The sequence below is a fragment of the Amphiprion ocellaris genome, chromosome 8 (genome assembly GCF_022539595.1).
Source record: "Amphiprion ocellaris isolate individual 3 ecotype Okinawa chromosome 8, ASM2253959v1, whole genome shotgun sequence".
In the NCBI taxonomy this organism is placed as follows: Eukaryota; Metazoa; Chordata; class Actinopteri; family Pomacentridae; genus Amphiprion; species Amphiprion ocellaris.
Window position 1 is genome coordinate 3,646,205 of NC_072773.1, and position 27,557 is coordinate 3,673,761.

General features: G+C 38.6%; 2 protein-coding genes across 2 annotated transcripts in view; both read right to left on the bottom strand.

Moving 5' to 3' along the window:
- bcl2l1 (BCL2 like 1) overlaps window positions 1–2,292 on the bottom strand; it is a 45,948-nt gene extending 43,656 nt beyond the window's left edge. The window contains exon 1 of the mRNA XM_023280802.3: window positions 2,133–2,292. The gene's annotated coding sequence lies outside the window, so the exon portion shown is untranslated. The remainder of the gene's footprint in view (window positions 1–2,132) is intronic.
- Window positions 2,293–4,753: 2,461 nt separating this feature from the next.
- arfgef2 (ADP-ribosylation factor guanine nucleotide-exchange factor 2 (brefeldin A-inhibited)) overlaps window positions 4,754–27,557 on the bottom strand; it is a 45,594-nt gene continuing 22,790 nt past the window's right edge. Inside the window, exons 18-39 of the mRNA XM_055013153.1 lie at window positions 26,427–26,598; window positions 26,139–26,290; window positions 24,859–24,987; window positions 24,593–24,751; window positions 24,359–24,506; window positions 23,629–23,725; window positions 23,478–23,518; window positions 23,207–23,376; window positions 21,241–21,392; window positions 20,927–21,099; window positions 18,810–18,970; window positions 18,577–18,707; window positions 17,621–17,750; window positions 17,402–17,537; window positions 17,066–17,204; window positions 15,144–15,201; window positions 13,705–13,813; window positions 13,440–13,579; window positions 11,920–12,097; window positions 11,531–11,669; window positions 8,878–8,995; window positions 4,754–6,251 (exon numbers count right to left, since the gene is read on the bottom strand). Coding sequence (XP_054869128.1) covers window positions 6,087–6,251; window positions 8,878–8,995; window positions 11,531–11,669; window positions 11,920–12,097; window positions 13,440–13,579; window positions 13,705–13,813; window positions 15,144–15,201; window positions 17,066–17,204; window positions 17,402–17,537; window positions 17,621–17,750; window positions 18,577–18,707; window positions 18,810–18,970; window positions 20,927–21,099; window positions 21,241–21,392; window positions 23,207–23,376; window positions 23,478–23,518; window positions 23,629–23,725; window positions 24,359–24,506; window positions 24,593–24,751; window positions 24,859–24,987; window positions 26,139–26,290; window positions 26,427–26,598 — 2,997 coding nt within the window. The 3' untranslated portion in view covers window positions 4,754–6,086. The remainder of the gene's footprint in view (window positions 6,252–8,877; window positions 8,996–11,530; window positions 11,670–11,919; window positions 12,098–13,439; window positions 13,580–13,704; window positions 13,814–15,143; window positions 15,202–17,065; window positions 17,205–17,401; window positions 17,538–17,620; window positions 17,751–18,576; window positions 18,708–18,809; window positions 18,971–20,926; window positions 21,100–21,240; window positions 21,393–23,206; window positions 23,377–23,477; window positions 23,519–23,628; window positions 23,726–24,358; window positions 24,507–24,592; window positions 24,752–24,858; window positions 24,988–26,138; window positions 26,291–26,426; window positions 26,599–27,557) is intronic.

Genomic DNA, 27,557 nt, shown 5'->3' on the forward strand with positions numbered 1-27,557 from the left:
TTACCTGTCATCATTATTAATGTTATTATTTACTGGATATTGGATTAAAATGTGATTCAATGATGATTTAATGCAGGTAAAATAAGACAGGTGTTTTTTTTGGCACCACACCTGTAGTCTGTGTCAGATGTTTTAATCCGGGATGGATTTGATGACAGTGTTTCAATAAATGTGGCATTAGTGAATAAAATTAGTCATTAAATTATAACATTTATTTACAGATTTGCTGCCTTACTTATTTATTTTTAGGATAAACATTAAAACGATTATTAAATGATTCAGTTAACATTTGATTTCTGTTTGTAACATTGAATAAATCAGATTATACCAGATTTAATTTTTTAAAAATCATTTTAAATATCTTTAAGGAACATTTTTAACTCATGAAATGCAGTTTTCCACTTAACAAAAATGTGATTTCTGCTCCTACATTGCAACTGAAATGTAACAAAATAATTCAATTGAATTATTAAAAGGAATAAAGTAAAGATTAGGACAGTTAATTATACATGAACTAAACAGTGGATATTACAACTATCAAACAAATGGCTGTATGTGGCCAAAACATTAGAAAAATCATGTGTTATTGTCAATATTTACTCTAAATTTTAGAGTGAGCTGCAAACATTTCTTTGGTCACCATTACTGGGCTGAGGCATGTTTAGACACATCCTGCCTGACCTAATCATGGAATGCCTTTAAAAAAAAAAAACATTAGTAAATACACAAATACTTCTACAAAATAAAATAATATACTGCCACAAGAATACTAGAATGAATAAATATAGCTGTAGAAAACAAGTGTTCTTAAAAACATTATTAAATTCATTTATCTATTCACTGCCTCATTTATTTGTTTTGGGAATAACCTCAATTCCATATTTATTTATTTCATAGGAATATTTATTTGTTTAACATGGAAAAAACTAATTTCCATGCATTATAGGCAATTCCAGCTGTTTTTAGAGCTTGAAAGAACCAATTCAACTCAGGAAATGTAGTTTTACACTTAATAAAAAGTGACTTAAATCACACCAATGTGTCTAAAATCAGAGTTTTATTGTCATTTATTGCCAATAAACTTATTTGTAAATCATGCTAATTAGAAAGTAAATAGAGCTATTTGACATACCAAACACATGCAGCCTAAACAATGGAAAAATACACCATTATTATCTAGAATAATTGCAACTTTTAGAGCCAATTATGCTATAAGCTGTAAATATTTCTTTGGTTAGGAGGCATGTTGAGACAAATCTTTAGCATGAACAGACATAAAGTTATGAATCACTGCATTCTGATTGATTGATTCTGATAAAAGCAGTTGTAGATGCAAAGAAAATAGATATTAAGGTCTCAGTTTGTCATTTTTTTGCACAGTATTCATAAGAAACTGCATCTAGCTGTTTAACGTGAGACGAAATTCTCATGTTGAACTGAAAAATGATCAGAAAATTGGTGGAAATGTTGCGTAGTGCAGCAGATACATGTGTATTATCAGTCATGGGTCACATTTTATCAGTCACAGAGCTTATTTTGATTAAAAACACGAACTAAAACATAAATAACATTTCCAATCACAGCGCACAGATTCCGGATGAACGGGCTCAGAAGGGCGTCCCTGAAGGCAGCACCAGCCTTCCATTCTGCTGTCATAAACACTGAACGAAGACCTTTAATCACACCTCAGTAAAAAATGCCACCTAGTCACCGAGCCACCGACACCAACCTAAAGGTCCGGCTGGAAACACGAACCAGCGCGAAGCGATCCGCACCGCAGCCCCGGACTGTCCGCTCCGACAGCTCCGCCTGAAGCAGCGACACACTGGGCTGAAGATGGCTGTCACTGGCGCACCGACTGTTCCAAATTACACCCAGAAAACCCCCACAAATGTGCGTTAAGTTAAACAAACCCGCCTCTAAATGTGTTTTGCACCAAACAGAACCAGGTTAGACATAAAAAGCTAGCAGGAAATATCGCTCCGGCTGCTCGTTCTGCTAAATCTGTCGAGCTCCTTCCCTTCCTGTGGCGGCTCTGAGGGGAAAATCCTCCCCCGTCCCCGGATCCCTGCCCCGCTGTGGAAAAAACGGGCGACACGTTCGACATTCACGAACGAACCGGGAGCTCTTACTTGTTCGGTGGTCTCCACAGAATCATGTCTGGCGGCTCACAATCCCGAACCCGGTGGCAGCGAATCTATCCGTCATTGCTAGCCCGACTGGCTAACGCCGACAGAGCCCGACTCCAGCCCAGAGATCCGCCCACAGCGACGCTCTCTACGTAACCGGCCTGGCTCCGTGCTCGCTCCAGCCGGGGAGGGGATGACAGCTCCACGGCTTCACTAAACGTTAACACACTTAAAACCCCACTAAATAGTCTTTTTATATTTTAACGGCTCGTTTTTTCACTTAGCTACACAGTTAGCCGCGGAAGCTAATGTTAGCTCTGCCGGGCTAACGTCAGCTTTAGCTCGCTAAAAGTGAGCTAGTTTTTCTTTGCTACGTGAATTAATTAAGTTTACGTTTTTTAAAATGTTTTTTTTTTCTTCTGTTTACTTACTGGTTTACTGGTGCCTCAGGTTTCCTCCATGTAGCAGCTGGTGAGCATCTTTCCACTTTAGCTGACAACAAAAGATGTGAGGGGTCTCCATAGTAACCTTTGTTACCCCAAAACCCAGCAGCTCCAGGCGGCCGACGGCTTTGAGGGCAGCGCCACCAAGTGGACACTCCGGGAATCCCGCTCCACACTGAACCCTCCTGTTGTCCTCATTTACGGGCACCAAAAAATTTTTTTTTCCTTGTCTGAAAAAAATCCAAAAATTCAGCAAAAAAATCCCCCAAATTTGGCAAGAAAATTCTTGTAAATATTTTCAAAAAATGAGTAAAAATCTTCCAAAAAATCCTAAAATTATATAAAGTGATTACATATATATCAGTAAAACTTCTAATATTTTCTTTAAGAACATTCACAAAAAATCAACCAAAATCCAGCAAATTTTGCTGGACTTTGGTTGTTTTTTGTGAATGTTCTTAAGAAATATTTTTAACATTTCTTTTTTTTGACCAAAAAATGTTCAGATTTCTGAAAAATGTTGAAAATGTGAACATCAGAAGTTTCACTGTAAAAATATATTTGTTTTTCCCACATTTTCAAACTTTAATCTGAGGATGAAACAAAGTGTACTATCTGATGTTAGAGGCCTTAAAAGTTTAAGAAATGTTGATGAAAGACTGTTTTTTTAGATAATATGGATATGTCCATATATATACGGCAATCATACCATTGCTGTTAAAACATTTTGCATTAATAGTTGATCATTTGACCTCAACTGGAGCCATTTAATCACTGTTGGCCTTTAAAAAATGTTTTTTAAAAAGTGCAAAATTTTCAAACCAGGGTGGTATTGTGACCACAGAAAGTTCCTGTAAGTGTATTTATAAAAATGCAAGATGGTGAATGGTGACTGGGATTTATCACTGACTTCCTGCAGATGACGAAAAGCAGAATTTGAGGGTTAGGGTTGCCAGTTGCAAGACTCAAATGGCCTTCATTCCATTTTCAAGGGTCAATAATTAAAAATGTACATAGGAAAAAAAGTACAATTTTTTTGGAAGACCGTGGTGTTGTGGCCCCAGATAGTTCCCATAAATATATATTTAAATTTTCCCGTTTCTTCACCCAGTTTCACAGCTCTGGGAGGTATGTCTTTGGAGATACTGAGCCCTTAAAATGGGCTCCCAGGTAGGACTTTTCTGGTAAACAGTCAACTAAAGACTGTATTTTTAGTAGGACATTAGCATACATCCATATGCTGTATATACACATAGAGGAACTTCCTAGGTGCCCAGTACCACCCTTGACTGAAAATTTTGCACTTTTTTCCATTTTTCAAGGTCCAGCATCAAAGATTTGTCCTCTGCTGGAGACCTACGATCATTTCGATCTATTGGAGACTATTCTGTCTGTGTGCTCAGCAACATTCACAGCTGTGGAAGTTGTATTTCTGGAGATATTGACCCTTAAAATGGTTTCCCAGGTAGGGCTTTTTTGATGGAATATTGACCAACGACTATATTTTTAGTAGGACATTTGCATACATCCATATATATACACTTAGAGGGACTTTGTAGGTGCCCAATACCAACCTTGTTTGAAAATGTTGCACTTTATCTTCATTTTCAAGGGTCAAACATTCAAAACGTGTCCTCTGTTGGAGCCATTCCATCATTTAGACCCAATGGAAACTTTTCTGTCTGTGTGCTCGCCAACATCCACAGCTGTGGGAGTTTTAGTTCTGGAGATACTGACCCTTGAAATGACCTTCTAGTCAGGCTTCTTTGGTGAAATGTCAATACTGGACTGTATCTTCAGAGGAACCATGGATACGTCCATATATACTAGTATAGACACTTAGAACTTTGAGATACTACAACATTTCAAAATTTTGCATTTTTTTCATTTTCAAAGGTCGGTCATTAAAAATGTGACTCAGTTCAGTTATTTGGATCTACTGGAAACAAGTTTTTGGTCTTTCTGGAGACAAGGAACCCTTAAAAAAAGTTTGGTTTTTTTTGAGGGTAAGAAACGCAAACATATACAAGTCTGAAAACATGAAATTCAAAAAATTCATCAAAAATAATTACATTTTGGGTCCCAAATAACAAACATGTAAACTCTGAACAAACCCTGAAGCAACACTTGCATCTAAAATGACTCAGACTGACCTTCAAAACGGCGTCAACAGTCACCAGAGTGGATCAGAATTCAGGTTTATTGATTACTTCACCAAATGCTTGGAAGATTACATCACAATGTTATGTATAGAACCATATAGCACTTTCATTTCTATGTATCTTACATTGAAAACTTTACAGTCTGCTTGGTTGTTTTTTCATTTACTGTATATATATATTTATATATATTTATATATTCCCCTAGCTTCAGGGAAGAAAAGTAGACATCCATAGTTGCGAGGGAAGGAATGCTTCTCAAAAAATATTTAAATGCACTTTAAATAATTACATACATCCTTCTTCTTTTTAAAAAAGGCAGGGAACAAACGAGGAGGGATCCAGGAAGCAGAGATTTTCAGGATCTCTGCGGATGCGAGTTTTGGTTTCACTCTGTTCCTGAACCTTTTCTGTGGAGCTCGAATGTGGAAGGAAGTCAACACTGATCCGGCCGTCCAGGAAGAGTTAATACATGAGCAGACTGTCGGAAACACGTGCAAAAGACCGTGGGACTTAAACAACCACTGCACCACCTTAAGGGCCAATCGGTGGATCGGTGGAGGGTTTTTTATGATCCCAGTCTAAGGCTTCACTGGGTCAACACTCTCAGGAATGCATGGCAGAGGGAAGTCGCCAACCGTTCACTGTAAACCAGCAATTATCCTGCAAAAACAATCACAAATCAACGCAAGAGAGCAAAATAAATAAGTAAAATCTCATTGACAGGCAAGAAATGATGAAGCACGATGGGACGGTTGTGTTGCAGAAATGCCACAAACAAAAACGGGGAGACATCTTCGATAGTGTCGTAAAAGATTCAGACCGACCTCAGCCTTCTTCAACAACTTCAAAATCCCAAAAACACGAGAAGAAACAATCACAAATAATGCTGAAGGGTGATTCAGATTAGATCGTCATTTTCCAACAGGCACGAGTGGCCAAGAAAAAAAAAAAAAGATTTTCACAACATGTAAGAAGTTCATCAGATTCAATATTTGCTTTCACTGTGTAGAGATCTTTGACTAAACAACAACAGAAAAACAAACTTTCCAAATCAGACACAGGGTTTGCAACAATAAATTATTCGTCTACAGTTCTTTTCTGGTCATTGAGATGAGAATCGGGGGGACGATGAATGACAACAGTCAGCAGAGAGCGCTGGTCACAGTGCTGTTCATCCCCGAGAGAGAAGGGAGGAAAGGTTTCTTCTACCAGCCGTAGAAAAGCAGAACACTTAAAGTCCTGACAGAAAAGCTACAGCCTTCACATCGTAGTCCGTCTGTGGTCTGATCCAGTTTAGAGGAAGAGGAGTCTCTCATGTACGTCCACCGTCTTTTCTCCTCCGTCCGGCCGTCCTAAGAGGTGAGAGTCCGGGCCGACGCCGCCTCGAGGGCAGCGATGTGGAAGACGGAGCCGATCCGCAGGAAGAAGCGCCTGAGGACGGCTCGCAGCTCTGGGATCAGATCAAACTGCATCATCTCACACAGGTGGGGGTAGTAGCAGGAAGCATGGGGCTGAAACTGGGGAGGAACAGGAGGAAATGGACGTTAAAACCACAGAGGAACCAAGCAACGGACGGTATGTGTAAAACAACAGAAAAACGAAGGGCGGCTTGTGAAAGCAGGTCAGCAGCTCCTACAGAAAACCTCAGATTCATGTTTTTAAACTCAAGACCTTCATCTTCAGACACAGAAAAGGCCTTCTGGAGGAAAGTTCTGTGGTCAGATGGAACAAAAACTGAACAGAAACATGTTTTGAGGAGAGAAGGTGAGGCCTTTAACCCCAAGAACACCAAACCTACCATCAAGCATGGTGGTGGCAGTATCATGCTCTGGGGCTTCCTAGAAGTGCTTCTGGACTGGTTTCAGACTGTATGTTGGACTGGTTCTGGACTTTCTTGGGACTGGTTTATGTTTGGTTTCACTCTTGGTTCTCCTGGTTTTGGATGTGATTTAAAGTTGGTTTAGGATTTATTTTACTCTGGATCTGGTCCTGGATTAGAACTGGTTTCAGATTGTCTTGGGTGGATCTTGGACTTTTTTTTTAAGGAGTAGTTTATGTTTGGTTTTGGTTACGATTTTGTACAAGATTTTGACTTTTTTAGGACTGGTTTTGGGCTGTTTCTAAAACTGGTTTCAGTTTTGGTGTAGGACTGGTTTCAGACTGGTTCTGAAAAAATCTTTTGGACTGGTTTAGGTTTGGTTTTGGTCTTGGTTTTAGACCTTTTTCGGACTGGTTTATAACCATTTTGGTGGTCTCTTTTTAACCCAAAGAACACCAAACTCACCATCAAGCATGGTGGTGGCAGTATCATGCTCTGTGGAACTTTACACAAAGTAAATGGAATAATGAAGAAGTTTCTTTCATTTATTAAATTATTTTATCTTTTTTCATGAATTTTGACTTTATTTTGTCCTTCACCAACTCATCTTTTAATAATATATATAGAGTACCTTGCAAAAGTATTCATACCCCTTGAACTTTTCCACATTTTGTCACATTAAAAGCACAAACTTAACCCTTTGATGCACAACATGGGGAAAGACATACCCATTTTCCATTGAATATGGATCACTTTTGACCCATGTTGTGCATCAAAAGATTGAATGTATTTTATTGGGATTTTATGTGATAGACTAACATGAAGTTCACAGTACAGCTGTATTTATACTATTTACTAAACTGTTTACTAATTTGGAGACCTCTGAGGACAGTCGGTTGCACTGGATTTTAATTAGGGTGTTTTTATGAGCAGAATATTTTGTTAATATCAAATACTGTGGTCGATTCATTCAGAAAAATAAACACAATAAACAATAAACACAATTTTGCAGCGCCAACAGTCGTTTGAACAACTTTCCCAGAATTCACAGCGGGACTTGCACAAGAGAACGGAGCCAGCCGGTCCCTCTGTAACAATACGGCTGCAATGTTTTGTTGACGCTGTGGTTTGTGTGGCGCTGGCTGCACGGCGCCAACGTTTCCTAGTGCTCCGAGCCGCATGCCGGGTTGTTTTCTTACCAGAAACTGTCAGTTTTGGAAAGAAACCCCAAGTCATGTTCTGCAGTGAGTCATCGATGAATCATGCACTCACACGGAGGGAGCATGACTCATCGCTGACAGCCCACCGAAGTGTTCGGAATATAAAGAATATCAAAAAAATAAAACTGAAGTATAAAAGGGTCAAACTATTGACATATTTTTGATTATCGTCATTTTAAACAATGGAATATTTAAAGCTATTCTTGCCTTACTTTAATTTCAAATCCTAGTTTGATTTGATCACAGGTAGACGTGGTTGGGAAAGCTTTAAAATCCTCCAGTCCTGCCAAACGCTCCTCCTTTACACTCAATCAGGTTAATTTAATTTTAGTAGATTAAACAATACATTTTGTTCAAGCTAATTTATTTAATGTAAAATTGTGAACAAACGTTTGCATACGCTTGTTAAAACCACGTGTATCATGGCAGTCTTGAGTTTCCAATGACTCCTATAATCTGGAATTTCGAGGATGGAATCATTAAAACACGCCTCAAATCAAATTTGCCATTTTGGTTCTTCCATAGATTTATATCAGGTCTCCTGGAAATCTGACAAAATCTGCTGGGTGAACTCAAGTCTGCTGCTGATCACATGGACAAAGAAAAGGCCTTCTGGAGGAAAGTTCTGGAACAAAAAACTGAGCAGAAACATGTTTGGAGGAGAGAAGATGAGGCCTTTAACCCCAAGAACACCAAACCTATCATCAAGCATGGTGGTGGCAGCATCATGCTTTGGAGCTTTCTAGAAGTGCTTCTGGACTGGTTTCAGACTTTATGTTTAACTGGTATCGGACTTTCATGGGGTTGGTTTATGTTTGGTTACAGTTTTGGTTCTCCTGGTTTTGAATGTGATTTAAAGTTGGTTTAGGATTTATTTTATTAACATAACCAAATATTAACATTATTGTATGTATATTTTTGACCCAGGAGATTTTATCTTGTTTCCTGAACTTAGAATAAATCTATGAAAGAACCAAAGTGCATCATTGTTTTTTGTGACAAAGACTCATAGAAAACTAGGAGTTTTAGGAGTCATTATATATTTTGCAGTGCTAAACATGGTTGTATGTAAGCTGTTTGTCTGTTTTTGTGTTGGTTTCTTGCCTTGTCGTCGGGCAGTCGTAGCGTCCTGGTCAGCAGCAGCATCAGCAGACTGTTCCAGGCCTCTCGGTGGCTCTCCGAGGTCAGACTGATGAAGTAGGCCAGAGCTTCGCTACAAACCCTGAGAGACACGACACACAATTACGACAACCACAAACCCGTCTGCAGTGAAATTATCAGCATACATCAACATTATTACCGTTACACATACACATCCTGAACCGAGGCGCTGGCAGCAGTTATTTCATAGCTCACATACGTGTTCTCGATGTGATACATGAGTCAGCGCAGATGCTCCATACAACAAGGTGATTTGTACCAGGCTTTAGCACACCGATAAATCGCACAAAATATGCACACAGTTCATAAATTCATAATGAGGTATGAGCCATGTGTCAAAACACAGCTGGTGCTATTCATCTGAGGTTTATTATTCAACGCTGGAGACAGATGAGCAATGCTAGCATGTAGCTCTATTAAATTAGCTTTTTAAAGGTCTAGTCTGGTCATATTCTACTCTATTATAACCATCCAATACTTAGAAAACAACAATGAACACATTCTAAGCAGTATTATGAGTATCTGAAGTCTGATATCTTATTCCTCAGTAGAATTTGATCTGCACTGTCCAAAATTACTTGAAAGATGACCAAATTGACTTAAAACATGTCCAAAATTACTCAAAGTTGTCTAAAAAAAGATGCAAAATTTGTTTAAAAAAATGACTAGAAACTTGTCCAAAATGGCTCACATTTTTAAAAAAAAATGAGATAAAGATTGTCAAAAACGACTACAAACTTGTTGAAAAGGACAAAAAAAATGTGATGATTGGTGCTGGTCTGTCTGTCTGTCCATCTGTCTGTCTGTGTGTCCATCTGTGTGTCTGTCTGTCTGTGTGTCTGTGTGTCTGTCTGTCTGTCTGTCTGTGTGTCTGTCTGTCTGTGCGTCTGTCTGTCTGTTACCAACATCACTCAAAAACGGACTAACGGATTTGGATGACATTTTCAGGGAAGGTCAGAAATGACACAAGGACCAAGTGATTAGATTTTGTCAGTGATGCAGCTTATAGTCTGGATCCATGGATTTGTTAAAGATTTCTGTATCATTGCCGGATAGCGGCACTGTAACTATGACAACAAGTGAACACTACATCAGCTGCCTGCTGATGACCACATGACTGCGATCCTGCTACAAATCCACCACTGAGGACTTATCCGTCAGAAATGATCCAAGGAATGAGCAGCCTTGGCAAAGTACTGCACTCTTAGAGTGCTTTTCTAGTTGTTATTTGGGACCCAAAACTTCTGTTCTGCGTAGTATTTTGGCCAAATTTTGAGGATTTCATGTGTTTTCTGACCTGCAAAGTTTTAGAATTCACTCTTGAAAAAACACCTTACCAGGAGAGCCATTTTAAGGGTTCAGTATCTCCATAATTATAACTCCCACAGAAGTGAACTTTGGTGAGACCACTGAAAAAACTGTGTTCAGCAGATCTAGATGACTGATTGTCTCTAGCATGGGCCATATTTTTGACTATAGCCTTTAAAAATGGGAAAAAAATGCGAAATTTGCAATTAATGGTGGTACTGGTGCCGCAAAAAGTTCCTGTAACTGCATATATATGGATGGATCCATATTTCCTTCACATTAATACGGTCTTTGGTCGATGTTTCAACAATGTTTGAGGCTCTAACATTAGTAGAATTTGATGCTAATTTCAATTTTTTGCAACTTTGGTCAAAATGGTGACGTGGACTCATTGGTAGGAAACAGGAACTGGTGTTCATAGGGGTCTAGATGTCGGTGTTATCCGCCATAAACAACTGATTAAACTGTGGGGGTGTTTCTGAGTCCCATTAATTCCCGCCACCTGCTACATATTTAGGTCACGTGATTCGGTATCTGTACATAACGTACACATGCATAACACACATCTGTGCTCAGTGCAAGGTCATTTTGTTTGTGGGTACATCTATATTAAATGGACACATTCTATGTTGCTCTGATTTTTGATCATCAATAACTAATGGCTAATGACTAAAAATTGCCCAAAATGCCTTGAAAGTTGTTCAAAATAACGAAAAACTTGTCCGAAATCATGCAAAATTTGTCCAAAATGAGAAAAAGATTGTCAAAACAATTAAAAACTTGTTCAAAATGCTTCAAAATTGTCCATAGTTCTGCAATTTTTTTCAAAATAACACAATTTCTTCAAAATTAGATAGAGAATGATCCAAAATTATTTCAAATTACCCAAAATGCCTTGAAACTTGTTCAAAATGACCAAAAATGTGTCTTAAATTATGCAATATTTGTCCAAAGTGGCTTGAAACTTGTCAAAAATGATGCAAATTTTGTTCAAGATGAGATAATGATTGTCAAAAATGATTAAAATCTTGTTTGAAAGTACTCAAAATTATCCAAAATATCTAGAAAGTGTCCAAAATAATGCAAAATGTGTCCAAAAACAAGAAAAGGATCGTCAAAAACGACTAAAAACTGTCGGAAAAGATAAACAAATGTTGCATTTGTAAAATAAACGCTGCATTTCTAACAATGCCATATAGGGGAATGAGCAGCCTTGGAGGAGTGCTGTACTCAGTGCTTTTCTAGTTTCTTTATTTTTTGTTTTTACAGTGGGTGTGTTTTCACTCACAGCAGCAGGCGTGTCTGGATGTCCGGCCACGAGTCCTGCAGCTGACGGTCAGAATACATCCTGAACAAGATCCTCAGGCTGCAGGCCAGACTGCTGGTCTCCTGCTTCAACAAGTTGGGTTTGGATTTCCCTTTAAATCCTGCAGGCCAAACAGAGAAACAATCGCTGTTAAACAACAACAACAGAAGTCTTTGTGTGGCCTCGTGGTTCAGACGTTTACTATGAAACTGTAAAGTCCCTTGTTTTTCTCTGGAGGGGGATTTTTCTGTGGCAGAAGTGATAAATTTCCTCCACTGATTACTCATGAAGTGTATTTAAAGGAGGTTTTTGCAGCTTACAGACACTGTTTTCTCACATATTAGCTAGAGAAGGACTTCCCCTCTGTTTACCTGCCCTCCACAGCGCCGTCCGCTGCTCGTTGTTGGAGTTGAAGTCCTTGGCGAAGGTGTGCGACTCCAGCAGACAGTCCAGCAGCTTGAACAGGTGAGCAGACGTCATGTGTTGGTACATCCCCTGATCTGGTCCAGACTCTCCTCCCTCAGCCTCCGACTCCTCCAGAGCATCTCGCTGGAGGAAGAAGAGTTTAAGACAACTTCACTTAAATGTATGTGATGATTTCTTTACTGTGGGCTCATTTTTCTCAGCAATATAAAGTCCTGCACCTCTATAAAAACAGAACAACCATAACCAGAAGTACAGAGGACTCAGAGTGGCATTTGTAAAGTGAAACTCATTTAAAATGTCATAAAACATTAGAAACGCAAAAGTGGAATTTCTTTAGATATTTACTTTACATGTCCTAAATTATGCAAAATTTGCCCAAAATGACTCTAAACCTGTCAAAAAAATTTTGCAAAATTTGCTCAAAATGAGAAAGATTGTCAAAAATGATTAAAATCTTCTTCGAAAATACTTAAAATTGTCCAACATTCTGCAAATTTTGCTAAAAATAACTCAATTTCTTCTAAATCAGATAAAGAATGATCCAAAATTACTTAAAACTTGTTCAAAATCACAAAAAAGATTGTCCGAAATGCCTTGAAACTTGTTCAAAATGACCAAAAACGTGTCAAAAATTAATTTGTCAAAAATGAGAAAAAGATAGTCAAAAATGATTAAAATCTTGTTCACAATGAGTCAAAATTGTCCAAAATGCCTAGAAATTTATTCAAAATGACCAAAAACATGTCCTAATTAGGCAAAACTTGTCTAAAATGACTTGAAACTCATTAAAAGTTGTGCAAAATGTGTCCAAAATGCCTTGAAATGTGTTCAAAATGGCCAAAAATGTGTCCAAAATAATGCAAAATTTGTTTAAAATGAGATAAAACTTGTCAAAAATGACTAAAATGTTGTTCGAAATTACTCAAAATGGTCCAAAATATCTAGAAAGTGAGCAAAATGATGCAAAATGTGTCCGAAAACGAGTCAGACAGTCAAAAATGACTAAAAACTGTCTGAAAAGATGCGCGGTGGCTCAAATGTGATGAATGATGCATGTTTATTTTACAGAAAGAGAAAAAAATTTAAATCCAAAAGCGCCACAAGTGTTTACATCAATAGTGACTTTAAAAAGTTTGGGATTTTTTAAAAACGAGATCTTTAGAATGGAGTGAATTTGACGTAAATCAGAATTTTGAGTTCAGATTTTGTTCCATCTTCTGATAGAAAAGCTGAAAGAACGTTGATTTTTCTGTTTTAACAGTTCCTGGCTCTGATAAATGATGTAATTTTTAAATAGATATAAACTTCATTTAAATCCTGACGGCAGGCTTTGGGGTTTTGAGAGGTTCCTTTCTTGTTCCGAGCACAATCCTGATGTAATTCAGATTTAAGGGCAGCTTTTCAGAACAAATAAAACCGTGATCCTGAATAAAACCCAAAGCGTGCTGCAGCTGCTTTAACCCACCTGAGCGGCCGCCATGTTCTCAGCGTCCTCCTTCTTGCTGGTCGCCGGGTAGAAGACGATGTTGTCGATGGTCTGGATCAGTTCGAGCTGCACCACGCATTTAATGAGCAAACCTGCAAACAGCTTCTGGTCTGAAACTCCTAAAACACAAAAACAAACAAAAAGGTCAAAACCAGGACAGAAATGTGAGCTATTATTGGATTTAGGTGTCTTCAGGCTGATTCTGAAGATGAATATACATTAAATCCAGATGTTTGTGACTCACTGGCGTTAGATTTTCCCTTCCAGGTGTCGTCGCTGGACATCTGGCTGTGTCCTCTCTCTGACAGAGCTCTGTCGTAGCTGCTCTGGGACTGGCTGTCGAAATCTGCATCCTGGAGGCGTAAAGTCACAGAAAATTAACATTAAAACGTCTGATTTATCCAAAATTATTTAAAACTTGTTAAAAATGACCAAAAATGCGTCCGAAATCAGGCAAAATTTATCAAAACTTGTCAAAAATGTTGCGAAATTTGTCGAAAATGATGCAAATTTAGATTAAAATAACCCTGACTTTTTTCAAAATAAGATAAAGAATGATCCAAAATTATTTAAAGTTCTTCAAAATAACCAAAAATTGTCCAAAATGAGAAAAAAACTTGTCAAAAATTATTAAAATCTTGTTCGAAATGAATCAAAATTGTCCAAAATGATGCAAATTTTGTTCGAAATGACGAGAAGCTTCTCCAAAATGACTCAGACTTTCTTCAAAATTAAATAAAAAATTATCCAAAATTAATAAACCTGGTCCAAAATGACTCGAAACTTGACAAAAATTATGCAAAAAGGTTCAAATGATCAAATAATGCTTTACATTCATTAAAGAATGATGCTAAATTATTTAAAATTTGTTCAAAATAACTCAAATTTTGTTCAAAATAATTCAAACTTTATAAAAAACTAAAAAAATTAAACTGAAATCTTGTTCAAAATGACTCAAAATTCTGCACATTTGGTTCAAAGCAACTCAATTTCTTTACAATATGATAAAGAATTATCCAAAATAATGTAAAACTTGTTCAAAATGACTCAAAATTGTCGAAAATGCCTTAAAATTTGTTCAAAATAACCAAAAACGTGTCTGAAATCATGCACAATTTGTCCAAATTGACTCAAAACTTGTCAAAAATTATGCAAATTTTGTTCAAAATAACACTTACTTTCTTCAAAATTGAACAAAAAATTATCCAAAATTATTTAAACCTTGTCCAAAATGACTAGAAAGTGTCAAAAAATAATGCAAAATGTGTCAAAAACAACTAGAAACTTACCGAAAATGACCAAAAAAAAGTTCAAAATGACTTGAAACTTTTGCAAAGTTAAAAAAAAAAATATTAGGAATTTCTCTAAATGACTCAAAATGTATTGAAAATGAGACAAACTGTCTAAAATTATTTAAAACATGTTCATAATTACTAAATATTGTCCAAAATGACCTGAAACTTGTCAAAAATGATGCAAAATTTGTTCAAAATGAGAAAAAGATTGTCAAAAAGTATTAAAAATTTGTTCAAAAATACAAAAAATGTCCAAAATGATTTGAACTTTGTTCAAAATGACTCAAAATAGTCTTTAACTGGTTGAACAGTTTCTCATGTTTCAGATATGAAGCGTCTGTGGAGCTGCTTCTGTGTCAAACTATTGTTCAGTCATTTATGTTCTTACAAAATGTTTTCCGTCCACAGCTTCCTCGTCCTGTCCGGCCGGTCGCCATGTCAACAACCTGATGGGAAAAGCAAACATGAGCAGATCAGGATCCAGGTGAGGTAACAAAAGGTCAACAGCTTTAACAGCCACACACCCTGAAGTCCAAATATCGGTTTAATTTTAACCCTCTGAACCCTAAAACCTGTTTTATAAAGCTGGTTATCTTCACAAAAAACACCTAAATTACAGCATTTATTAACCAGAAACTGTAGAAAAGAGAGAAACCAACAGTCCTTTAAATACGTCTCACTTCATTCTACATTTATCATTTTAAAAATCATAAAAAGTAAGCAGTCTGCTCCAACTGCTTTCTGTAAAAAAAGAAAAGTTAAATTCTGCACTTTGTTGTAAAGTTGTCTGTGCTGTTTCTACTGGTGTTGTTGGTTTTCTTTGTCTACTTTTACTGAAAAGCCCAACCAGGGATGAGAGTTGAAAATTAGCTTAATGCTATACACACTATATGCAAGACATCAGATGTTTTCTAAGTTAATTACATGGTCCCTGATCAAAGAAATAAACAAATGTGACTTGTTGATTCACCATAAGACTCAACAAAATCTTTGCATAAAATGGTATTTTTTTCATCAAAATTTCGTTACGGGGGGTCCTCGGTTTACGCTGTTTTGTTGTTTCGTCTTAACTGGTTATGTGGAACTAGCTGGTGAATGGATGAATACGTCGTCATGCGGCGCTATCAGACGGCTTTGTTTCCATCCTCCAGTTGTACACCACCTTGGATTGTGCTACCTTCACTAACTTTTTGTCCTTCATTATGGCTCCCAAGCATAAGTCAGACTCTTCTGAAGCTTCGAAGAAAAGGAAAGCCGTCTCCATGGAAGTGAAATTAGAATAAACCGTTCAAGTTGTAAAAACAGTGCAACTTGTTCTGTTATCTTCTTGTAAAAGGACTCATACATGAATGAAAGTTACTGGTATTCATGACTTTTCTGAAGAACTGATCGATATTGTGATGCACTTAACGGTTTTGTTTACGTTTTCACCATAACAGATTTAACAGATTTCCATCTGCTGTAAGACTTTAAAACCTCAGCATCACTGGCTGATGGTAACATGAACCAGGCTTATATCATCAGCATCATCTCAACCAGAATAAAATCTGCACAGTCATTTTTGCACTGCTGCATCTGCACTTTTACACTTATTCCACAAGCCACATTGTATTGTTATCATTATCATACACAAGTTTCTTGTTGTAAGAGTTGTTGCTGCTGTAGCTATGTGAATTTCCCCAGGCGTGGGGAGCAATAAAGGATTATCTTACCTGATCTATAACATGATACAGGTAACAGCTTTGTTTACGTTTTCGCCAGAGTTCCGACTTACAGCGACCCGTAGGAATGGAACTCCCACATATGTCGAGGACCTCCTGTATTCTACATGTCTCATTAAAAAAAAACTGAACTGTTTTTATATATCTATAGTACGTAGAGTCACTTTTTTCTTTCAAGTTTTAACATGTTTGGCACTTCACTACATGTTGATTCAATTCACTTTCTGTAAAATAAATAAAGAAATGCAACTCATTTCATTTTTATGAATTACAGCATTTTAACCTTATCGTCCTACACAGAAGACATTTCTGAGTTCTCTCTGCTTCTAGTCAACGTTATTCTGTTTCCACAGAGCTGCAGGATTTCATACTGCAGTGAAAAATGAACCCACAATGAGGAAAAATATGAAAAAAACACCCAGAAACTGCTTGGTAGACAGAGGGCTAAAAATTGCAAATAAATTATTGCAAATAAAAAATGCCACTAAAACTACAGTGAACTAATTAACTGTCTGACTGATCTGTGACTATCTGCAGGTTTGCGCTGCCTGAACAGGACCTAAATTAAGGCGTGTGTGTTGGTACTCACACGTGAGGGCTGGTGTTCTGGAAGATCTCCAACATGCAGGAACAGGTGATGTTCCAGACGTCGGGGCTGAACTTCTCCCCGTTCAGAATCACCAGGTTCTCCAGACAGTTTGTTCCCGACCGGGCCAGCTGCTCGTTGTCTGCAGAGGACAGACCAGGAATTCAAAACAAAATAAAAGAATTCAAAGAAAATTAAAAGAAATAATAATGTTAGTTTGTTTTCCCTACATATGAGCCAGCTGACGTGTCCAACCTAAACTAGAGCATTAAGTGTCTCTAATTGCTGTTTTTACGGCCAGAGGAGTCGTTCTAAGTGTTGTTAATAATAAACACCCACCTTGTCTGACGCACCACTGCAGCTGAGTGAAGATATCAGCCAGCAGGATTTCACTGAGCGGCTCGTAGAACTGGGTGAAGACGTCGCAGATGGCGTACAGAGCGTGGTTACACGTCGTGGTCATCCACTCGGTTTTCTGGAAGCAAAACACAAGTTTTATTTTATTAAATGTGCCGTTTTCTTCCTGCATTTGTACGTAAACGTTCCGACGTCTCTGACCTCCGTCTGCTGCTCGGGGAGCTTCATGTTGTCGAAGATGCGGAAGACGATTCTGAAGAGGTCGTGCCACCAGTGCTTCTCAAAGGTGTGGCCGTAACTCTTCATGATCTCAAACATGACGGTCAGACCTCTAAAAAACAAACAGTCTGGACATCAGTTCTACTGCACCACGGCTAAAAAAAACCAGTAAGACAGGCAAAAATACAATCGCAATATTTAAAATACATGAGCAATATTTATTTTTATGTACAATATTTCAATATTCATGTGTAATATTTCAATTTTATGTGCAATATTTAAAACGTGCAATATTTAATTTTTCCGGCACAACATTTTAAATACATGTACAATATGTCAATATTTAATTTTTCATGTGCAATATTTTATCTTTTAGATGTAATATTTAAAATGTATATGCAATATTTCATTTTTCATGTGTAAAATTTCACTTTTCATGTGCAAAATTTCATTTCTATGTGCAATATTGTACTTTGTAGGCACAATATTTGAAATGCATGGGCAATATTCAATTTGTATGTGCAATATTTCATTTTTCATATGTAATACTTTAAATACATGTATAATATGTCAATATTTCTTTTTCCATGTGCAACATTTTATTTTTTATAAAGATCTAATACTCAGCTTCTGCTCTGGGTTTTAGATACTAGTTAGAGGGGAACATGGTGCATAATTCTGCCATAAGTTTGTAAGTTTGCTCAGAGTTACACCCTGCGCCTTTTTATTTTTAGCTTCAACTTGTTTACAGTTTCCAGAGTGGAAAGTCACGTTTCCTTAGCAACCAGCAGATACTAGAAGCACAGACAACTGTTACTGGATGGCTTGAAAAACTGAGAAAACTTTCGTTTAAGTGGAAATAAAGCTGAAAGTTTGACGGAGCAGAAAGAAAGGAGAGCTTTATATAAAACCTGCGTGAAGCTGAGTGTTTCTGCTACCTGGTCCGGACGTCCAGCTTACAGCGGTTGATGATACAGGAAAGCTCAAACAGGATGGGAAACCAGCCTCGAACCCACACCCGGTCGCCAGGGGCAACGTTCATGTCATCGCTGGTGTACTCCCTCAGGGCCTGGAGGTCATACAGGGTGATATTAGGCATTTGTGTTGGAAGAAACCGAACAACGAATGAAAAAAAGTGAATATTTAACCGGTACAACTCAGCAGCTCCTACCTGTGGCCGGTCAGAGACGTATTTAGCACAGTGGCGGATGAGTCTGATGGATTCCATGCTGGTATCAGGAAAAGCTGCGTTGCACACGAACTCCGACAAACACTTCACCGCATCCTGGAAGGAATCGATAGCAGCCGCAAAGTGCTCCTGGAAGGTGTTCACTGAAGGAAAGGAAGTGATGAAACAAGAATGAACTGGCTTGCTGATATAAAATCTCTGAAACTCATAGAAAAGCTAAAGCAGAATGATACAGCTCACTGTCAGCAGAGCAGCTTGACAAATAACTAAGGATTTACAGATTATCAGTCTGATCGATTATGGAGGCCGATATCCGACGTACTTACAATTATCGGTATCCCTATTTTTATGGATTCTCGCTAACTGTGCAACTTTAACTCTAATGCAGCTTCCTCTCTTTCTACAGTCACTCTGTAGTCTCCGCTATGTCCCGCCTACAGCCCCACCTGATTGGTTGCATGCCACAGTAACAGCCAATCATTGAAAGCTATTGTTTACGCAGAGAGACAGACGTGTTTTGTGTTTGGAAAATTAGTTAGCAGATGATGCTCAAGGTTTAATAAACACCGCAATATTCCACATCACATGCTCCACTCCCCTGTGACACAGGAAAAACAATAATATGCTTGCAGCTGGTAATAACAGTGCTAGGCTAAAGCTATCACTTAGTTCATTAGTTTAGTTTGTTATTAGTTAGTTTATTTATGTAGCTTTGCAGGGACTTCGAGCAATTAAAAGCAATTACAGCAGAGTTAGCAACAAGCTAATTTGCATCGGAAAAAGAGAACAACAACCGAGCAATAAATACGCTTCATAAAACAATACAAAAATTAATAAGAAGAACTATCACATCTTTCTAAAGTCAGATTAACTTCAACACTCTGTTCTAACTGACAGACGGATCTCGTTAGCAGAGATGCAAACTACCAAAACTGAACAAGAAGCACAGCCGTCTACACACATCAGGACATTAGCTACATTCACAGTGACTAACGCTATTGTAACAGCTAGCAGCTAAATTAGGAGGCAGCCACAGATTAACCAGAAACAGAATCTGAAAAATGATAAATAATGCTTTATGGACCTTAGTGGCAATAAAAGTGATAAAATTATGACAGTAAACAGAGGAGAACGTTGCAATGTCACATAACATGTCAGATATAGTAATCCTTATTACTCCGCCAAGGAACGTAGCGGAGATTATGTGACCATCAGCATTGGTTTGTCTGTCTGTCTGTCTGTCTGTTAGCAACATTACCCAAAAACGGACTAAAAGATCTGGATGAATTCTTCAGGGAAGGTCAGAAATGACACAAGGACCAAGTGATTAGATTTCGGCAGAGATGCGGCTTATAGTCTGGATCCACGAATTTGTTAAAGATTTCTGTATCATTGCCAGATAGTGTCACGGCGTCACTGTAACCACGACAACAACTGAACACTGTCAGCTGCCTGCTGATGATCACATGATTGTGATTCTACTACAAATCCACCGCTGTAGACTTATCGGGACTTATCCATCAGAAATGATACAAGGAAGAATTTATTAAATTGTCGGGTGTTTCTGAGTCCCATCAATTCCCGCTGCCCGCTACATATCTAGGTCACGCGATTCCAAAATGATGTAAATTTTGTTCAAAATGACCAGAAGCTTTTCCAAAATGACTCAGATTTTCTTCAAAATTAGATAAAGAATTATTAAAAATGCCTTGAAACCTGTTCAAAATGACTGAGTATCCGTACATAACGTACACATGCATAACACGTCTGTGTTCAGTGCAAGGTCATTTTGTTTGTGGATACATCTAAATTAAATGGACACATTCTATGTTGTCATGATTTCTGATCATAAATAACTAATAAATAAATGCTGCATTTCTGATAATGCCATATGGGGGAATGGACAGCCTTGGAGGAGGACTGTGCTCTCTGAGTGCTTTTCTAGTTAATTAAGTAACGTTTTGAAGAACATGTATTCACATGTTGTTAATATGTTACAGGTGATTACCAATAATTGATATCAGCCCTGGAAACAAACATATTGGTCGATCCCTAAGTAACAGCCTGAGTTTCTTGGCAGCAGCTGCAGAGATACTCACTGACGATGTGTCCGGTGGTCTGGAAGGCCAACTCCACGATAGTCTCGTCGTGGTCGGAGGCAGCCTGATGAAACACTGAGAAGATGTTCTTCCAGCCTGAACGGATGTTTGCGGCCTGCGAGTTCACCATCTGAGCAACACACCTGATCACCATGTCTCTGATGGTGGGAGACCTGAGGGTCGCAACGAAACCAAATGTAAATCTGTGGTTCTAAGACGCCTTATTATAACCTCAAACAAACAAACACTCTACACTTCTAAAAACTAGTGCTGTCAAAGCTTAGTTTCTCCTTCAAAATCACAACATTCTCCACCTGTTCTTCTTCATGATGTGCTCAAAAGGCCTGAGGAAGTCCTTCTGGAAGCGGAAGTTTGCCAGCTCTCCCTTTTCCAGGAACTTCATGGAGAGCTGCCTCAGTGAGTCCACAGCAAAGATAGCGACGTCCTCGTTGGGGTTACAGCCCACCTGTAGGTGACACAACAGTCATCCATGAAGCTCTGATAGCCACAAAAACATTCTGCTGTAAAAGAAATTATAGGTTAACCCTGCATTACTGGATATGTTGGCCAACTAGGCAGCACCAGCAAAATCCCCTCATTTAGTTGACACGGCTAACGTGCTAGCTAACGGTTAATTATGTTTACAGTTAAGGATTAGCATTAGCATTCATTTAGCATTAGGTTTGTGGCCACCTGGAAAGTGTAAATCCAATATTGATTCCCTTTTGATGTATTTTTTGCCAGTGTTTGAGGAAAAAAATGTTTCTCTTTAGCTGCTAAATATTTTTCTATGTTCGCCAGATAACAGCTAACAGTGTCTTCTTGTGTTATTTTATGCTGAAAACGGCTGATTAAGCAGCTCAACTAAATCAAAACAGCAAAGTTGTAAACAATAAAAACTGTAACTGAAAGACTCCACAATGGCGGATTATGATTTTCTGTGGGTTTGTGTCACTACCAGAAAAAAATATTGTGCATATTTAAGTTAGTAGCTAAAAGTAATATTAAGAGTAGTTACTTTGAAAAGGTAAATAAATAATTCTATGGTGATGCATCTATAACGCCTTTATTCACTGACGATCCATCCTTTTTTTGTGTCTCTGCGCCTTGATTTTGGGTAAATAAAAAGCTCAATAAATAATAATATCACTGCACTGTGTAACTATATAAACGTATGATCTCAGGCCCAAGACATGCCCTACTTTAGTTCACAAAAATAAATAATTTCCCTGCTAGATGCTGCAGACACACAGCCTGTATAGACTTAATTAAATGGTTCTGTAACGGTGATAAATCAAAGTCCTTCGGGGGGTAATTCAGGACACAAGTGAGTCTGGAGAGCTGTAAGGAGCAACACCAGAACAACACCATGATCCCAAAGTCTCCTGATATCACACACCTCACTAGAAGAAGAGTCCTGGACGTTTAAACTGAATCTGGGAAAACTTATTTTAGTTTTTCTGCTGTGACCACCTGAAACATTTTGAAGCAAACAATGAAGCTCATAGCAGCTGTACAACATCCATGATCACAGACCACATTGATTTTGATGGATTGTTTCCTGTTTATTGTGCTGACGGTACTCTCCACATCACTGTAAAGCAGGGGTGTCAAATATGCGGCCCGCGGACCAAAACTGGTCCTCCAGAGGGTCCAATCCAGCCGCTGCACGACTTTGTAAAGTGTAAAAATTACAGAGAAGACATTAACTGCAAATTGTAAATTTGTAAAAAAAATAGAAATTTAAAATAATTTCTCGGCCATGACAAATTGTTTTGATCATAAAGTAAAATAATAGATTGTTCATTGTTCTTTTGTCGTTTTGTGTCTTGTGTTTGTAATATTTTGTCTTGTTTTTTTCATTTGTCTCACGTTTTTGTCATTTACTCCTGTTTTTGTCGTTTTGTGTTTCCTTTCTGTCTCGCTTGCCTTTTTGCCTTCTTTTGTGTTTGGCTTTATTCGTTGTTTTGTGTACAGTTTTTGTCGTTCGTTAATTTTTTTTGCCGCTTTGGAACTTTTTTGTCTAATTTTTTGTTTTTTTTGCTTTGTTTCATGACGTTTGTCTCATTTTTTTGGCCTTTTGTGTGTCATTTTTTGTAATATTTTGTCTTTTTTTTGTTGCTTTTTGTCTTTTTTTTTGGTCTGACTTTTGTCATTTGGATCATAAAGTAAAATACTAGATCATTCAGTTCCAGATACCTGTGACTAAATGTTTTGTGTCTTTGCAGACACTGTGATCTGGAAGTTGTAACATGTAAAGGATAAACCTTGTGGACTGACCTTGTTGAAGTGGTCTCCTATGACCTGCCAGATCCGAGACCACTGCAGCCTGATGCGGTTCATGTTGTAGTAGGAGATTTCCACGATCTTCTGCAGGCTGAACATCCTCGGCTGGTGGGCTGAGGCCAGCTCGTCCATGGACACGGCGCACAGCCACCGCACAAAGTCCACTGGAAGAAACAGAACGGCAACGCTTTATGAATTTCTATTCTTAGTCTGGAACACACACAAATGGAGACGCTGGAGTTAACACAAAGAATGAGGCGCTAACCGATCGCATTTCCATCCAGTCTGGTGGAACCGGTGAAGATCCTGCAAACATGAACACATCTTTAACATTCATCCACCATAAACGATAAAAACAGATGCGCTAAAGGTGTGTTTGTATTAATGTTCTGTATCTGAGGGTCATTTCTTCTCACCGATCCACAGCCACCACCACACTCTGAGAGCTGGTTTCTCCCACTGACTCCTGGATGTGAGCCATCTGCCTCTTGTCCTGACTTCCCACCAGGTTACCTGCAACAGCAACAGGTTTAATGAATTAAACTGAAACAGTCCCATAACAGACACACACAACAAATGAATATGAGTTTTAAGAGCACAATGAACTCTTTATTAACCCTCTAAACGCAAAATCCCATAAGTAGGTTTGATATGCGTGTTTTCTTTAAAAATGAAATCAATTCTGTTGTATTTACACTACTGGGTCACTTACAAATGTCCTCATTATTGAAAGAAAAGCTTTTTTTTTTCAATAAAGACAACATTAAATGAATGATAAATTCAGTGTAGACATTGTTAATGTGGTAAATGACTATTCTAGCTGGAAACAGCTGATTTTTAATGGAATATCTCCATAGAGGTACAGAGGAACATTTCCAGCAACCATCACTCCTGTGTTCTAATGCTACATTGTGTTGGTGTTGTGTAATGGTGTTGTGCAGTTATGTTCGCACACGAATAAAAGTGTGAGTTTTCATGGAAAACATGAAATTGTCTGGATGACCCCGAACTTTTCGATGAGAGTGTAACTGACAATAAATGCGACAGGAGCAAATAAACTTGGGGTTAATGTGTGTAAATGTTGTATGTAAAAAAAGACAATATTTGGGTTTAAATTGTGTCCAGAAGTTTGGTTGTGTTTCCTACCCAGCCCCAGAGGCATGAACTCCTCCGTCCCCGATGGTAAACCCTTGATGCCGGCCTCCCGATCCCGGACCACCCCTGAGATGTAGCGCGTCTTCACCCCCGTACCGATCAGCTGGGCGAGCTCCAGCTGACTGATGCACCGCAAGATCTGCAACACACCGACAACAGGAGGAGTTACAGGTGCAGGTCGTCACTCATGATTAAGCTACTCTTGACATAAAACTGGATTACCACCTCATGCCAGGAGTTGCCCAGGTAGTTTCCATCGGTGTGGGCCACCGTGATGAGAGTCTTTATGGTGTCGATGTTCTTCTGCTTCATCTCCGTGATGCTGGAACTGGCCGTCAGCAGAGTGAACCGGGCCAAGGCCTGAACATACGCATCTCTTTCCAACTACAAACACAAAGGTCCAGTTATTACACAGGTTCAGGCAGCTTCAAACGATAATATCACTGAAATGAAAAGAGCAATCAGGCAAAGTGTGGACAACGTCACCAGACCTGCATGTTGAAGATGCAGGCGATCCTGATGGCACATCGAATGCCCTCCAGACACAGCGAGGCCACTTCTGGATCATCACAGTCCTGCAGTCCTACACTAAAAGCTGCCAGCAGTGGAGTCCACGCAAGCTACAACACACAGAAATACTTAGAACAGTCTCTGGTTAAACACTGCCTGGACCTTTCTTCCTCCCAGATCTCCTAAAACTCAGTCATATTCGTAAGATTTTTGTGGAAAGCTGCTCTCTTGAGGTCTTTTTATCCCGTCTTTATTGGACTTGGTGGCTCATGAAGGATTATTTTCTTTGTCTGAATTTGTTTTGTAGTAGATTTATTTCTTGACATTTAGGGTAATTTTTTCACTGCATCACCAGCTTCTGCTTAGCTGGACAGTCACCCTGACATTATCCTGGAAGATAAACTTAGGAATCTCTTTCCCTTGATGATGGCGAGCTGTCCAGGCAAAAGTCATGATGATGCCACCACCGTGCTTCACCTTGAGGAAGATGCTTTTACACAACATATAGCTTATTTTTAAAACACCACCAAACATCTTTTACGAAACATTGTTGGGTGACACAGCACCGTCTGGCCAACTTCAGTGGTAACGTTTTTGGTGGCCAGAGCTGCTTTCTCTCTTTCTAATGATTTGTTTGATTTGATGGCAGTATAATAAAAAGAGTAGAGCTGCAACAATTAATTGATTAGTTGTCAACTGTGAAACTATTCTTCAACTATTTTCATAATTGATTAATTGAATTAAGTACATTCCAGCTTCTCAGAATTGAGTATTTTCTGGTTTTCTTTCATCCTCTACGACATTATCTTTAGATTGCAGACAAAAACAACATTGATCAAAGTTTTCAAGCAATTTCTGACATTTTATAGCCCTAAGAAGTTATTGATAAATCGAGCAAATGATCCAATTAATTGACAATTAAAGTAATCGGTAGTTGCAGCCCTGCAACAAAGGCAATGCAATAATTCTTTTTTTTCTAACACTTAAATTCCTGATGCAACTCAACAAATCTTGTCTGTGACTCTTTTAATATGTCATCTTTGTGAAGTGTGGTCTGCAACAGCAGATACTTTGTGTGAGAAGAGTTTTTTGCAAAGCAAAGTCGCTCCAAACCAAACCTCTAATCTTGTTTCGCTGATTGGTTTAGTTAAAGTTGATGTCATTAGCCAACAGGTTCACACACTTCTTCCAACTTCGGCTGTAAACTTCAGAATTTAACTGTATTTATGTATGTAGTATGTAAAAAGAGTACATTTGGTACCTTGAACATGGGCCTGACGTGCTCCAGATGTGTAGCGCTGAAGAACGGCGCCTGAGCGTGACTCACGGCCTCCATCAGAGCCTTCGCCGTCTTCGCCATCTGCTCCATCTCCATGTTGTAAAGGAGGCGACGCTGCTTCTCACTGGCCACACCTGGAAAAGAAAAGAATGTTATCCACCTGTTGGTGAACAGAGTCAGGAAGAAGCTGGAGGACGCCACAGTGACGCACCTCTATTTTGTTGTTTTTACATTAGAATTTACGTTTAGTGAGAAAACGCGATTACTCACTCTGCTTGGTGGACTTGGGCGTGATGGAAAACTCTTTGCTCTCCTTCATGGCGATCTTCTTGCCCGCGATCTCGTCGTATATGGACGACAGATACTCCTCAGGCAGGTCCTTGCTGTCGTTAATGCCGCGGTTCATCTTGATGTACTGCTCCTTGGTCATTTTGTTCTTCACCTACACAAACAAAAAAAGCACTCAGAGAGCGCAATACTTCACACAGGAAGTACTGCACTCTCTGCTCTCTACTTCGCATTGTTTTTATTCCTTCACCAGTTCAGTCGGTATTTTCCGAAATCAGACTTCGTCTTCTCCTCCAGCTGCCTTCTCTGCTTCCTAATTTAGATTTTTAAAACAATCTGCTTAATTTTTGGAACACACAACAGCTAAATAGCTTGTTTTACACATCAGAAAGAGCCAGAGCAGCAATAAAAATACGACTTTCCACCACTATGGCTAACGCAGCAGCTACTGCAGCTGGTCAGAGCACATTAAAACTGTTTAACTATCAAAACACAATATTGCACGCATTTGCATTAACCAACAAACACAAGCTCCCTAATTTCTTGCACATCTTCCTTTTTGTCTCAAAGCAGAGCAGCTAAGAGTGAAGTGTTTTCTGCTGCTGACGTTTAAATTACAGGTTAAAGAATAGATGCTTTTAAAGTGGAAATCATCTTCATTCTGCAAGACAAAGACTCTGTGAGAAAACATGAGTTAAATAGCCCGATTTTGTCAGAACAACAAAAAGATTGAGGATGTTATGAAAGCGAAAAGCAGAGAGTTTTGGTTTAAAACATTTAAGGAATATTGAACAAGGAGGTGAAATAGGGTGAAAGAAACAGGCTTCTGTTCTGTGCTCCGTGGAGAATAATACATCTTCTGATTTACTGCGATATTCTTTACTGCTCTGGGTGCGTTTTTATTGCCTGACTACGTCACCACTCCCTGGACATGGTCTATATTTCACACCTGCCTTCCCCAGACTTTAAATTTCAGACCCAACTTCCTCCGTCACAGCGGTCTGTCAGCGGTGATAAATCAGCGGCAGCTATTTCCAGAATGAAGACAGATATTGTCCTGGGCAGCGTCCACATTCACTCAAGTGAAGCCGCTGCTGTGGCACAGTAATGGAG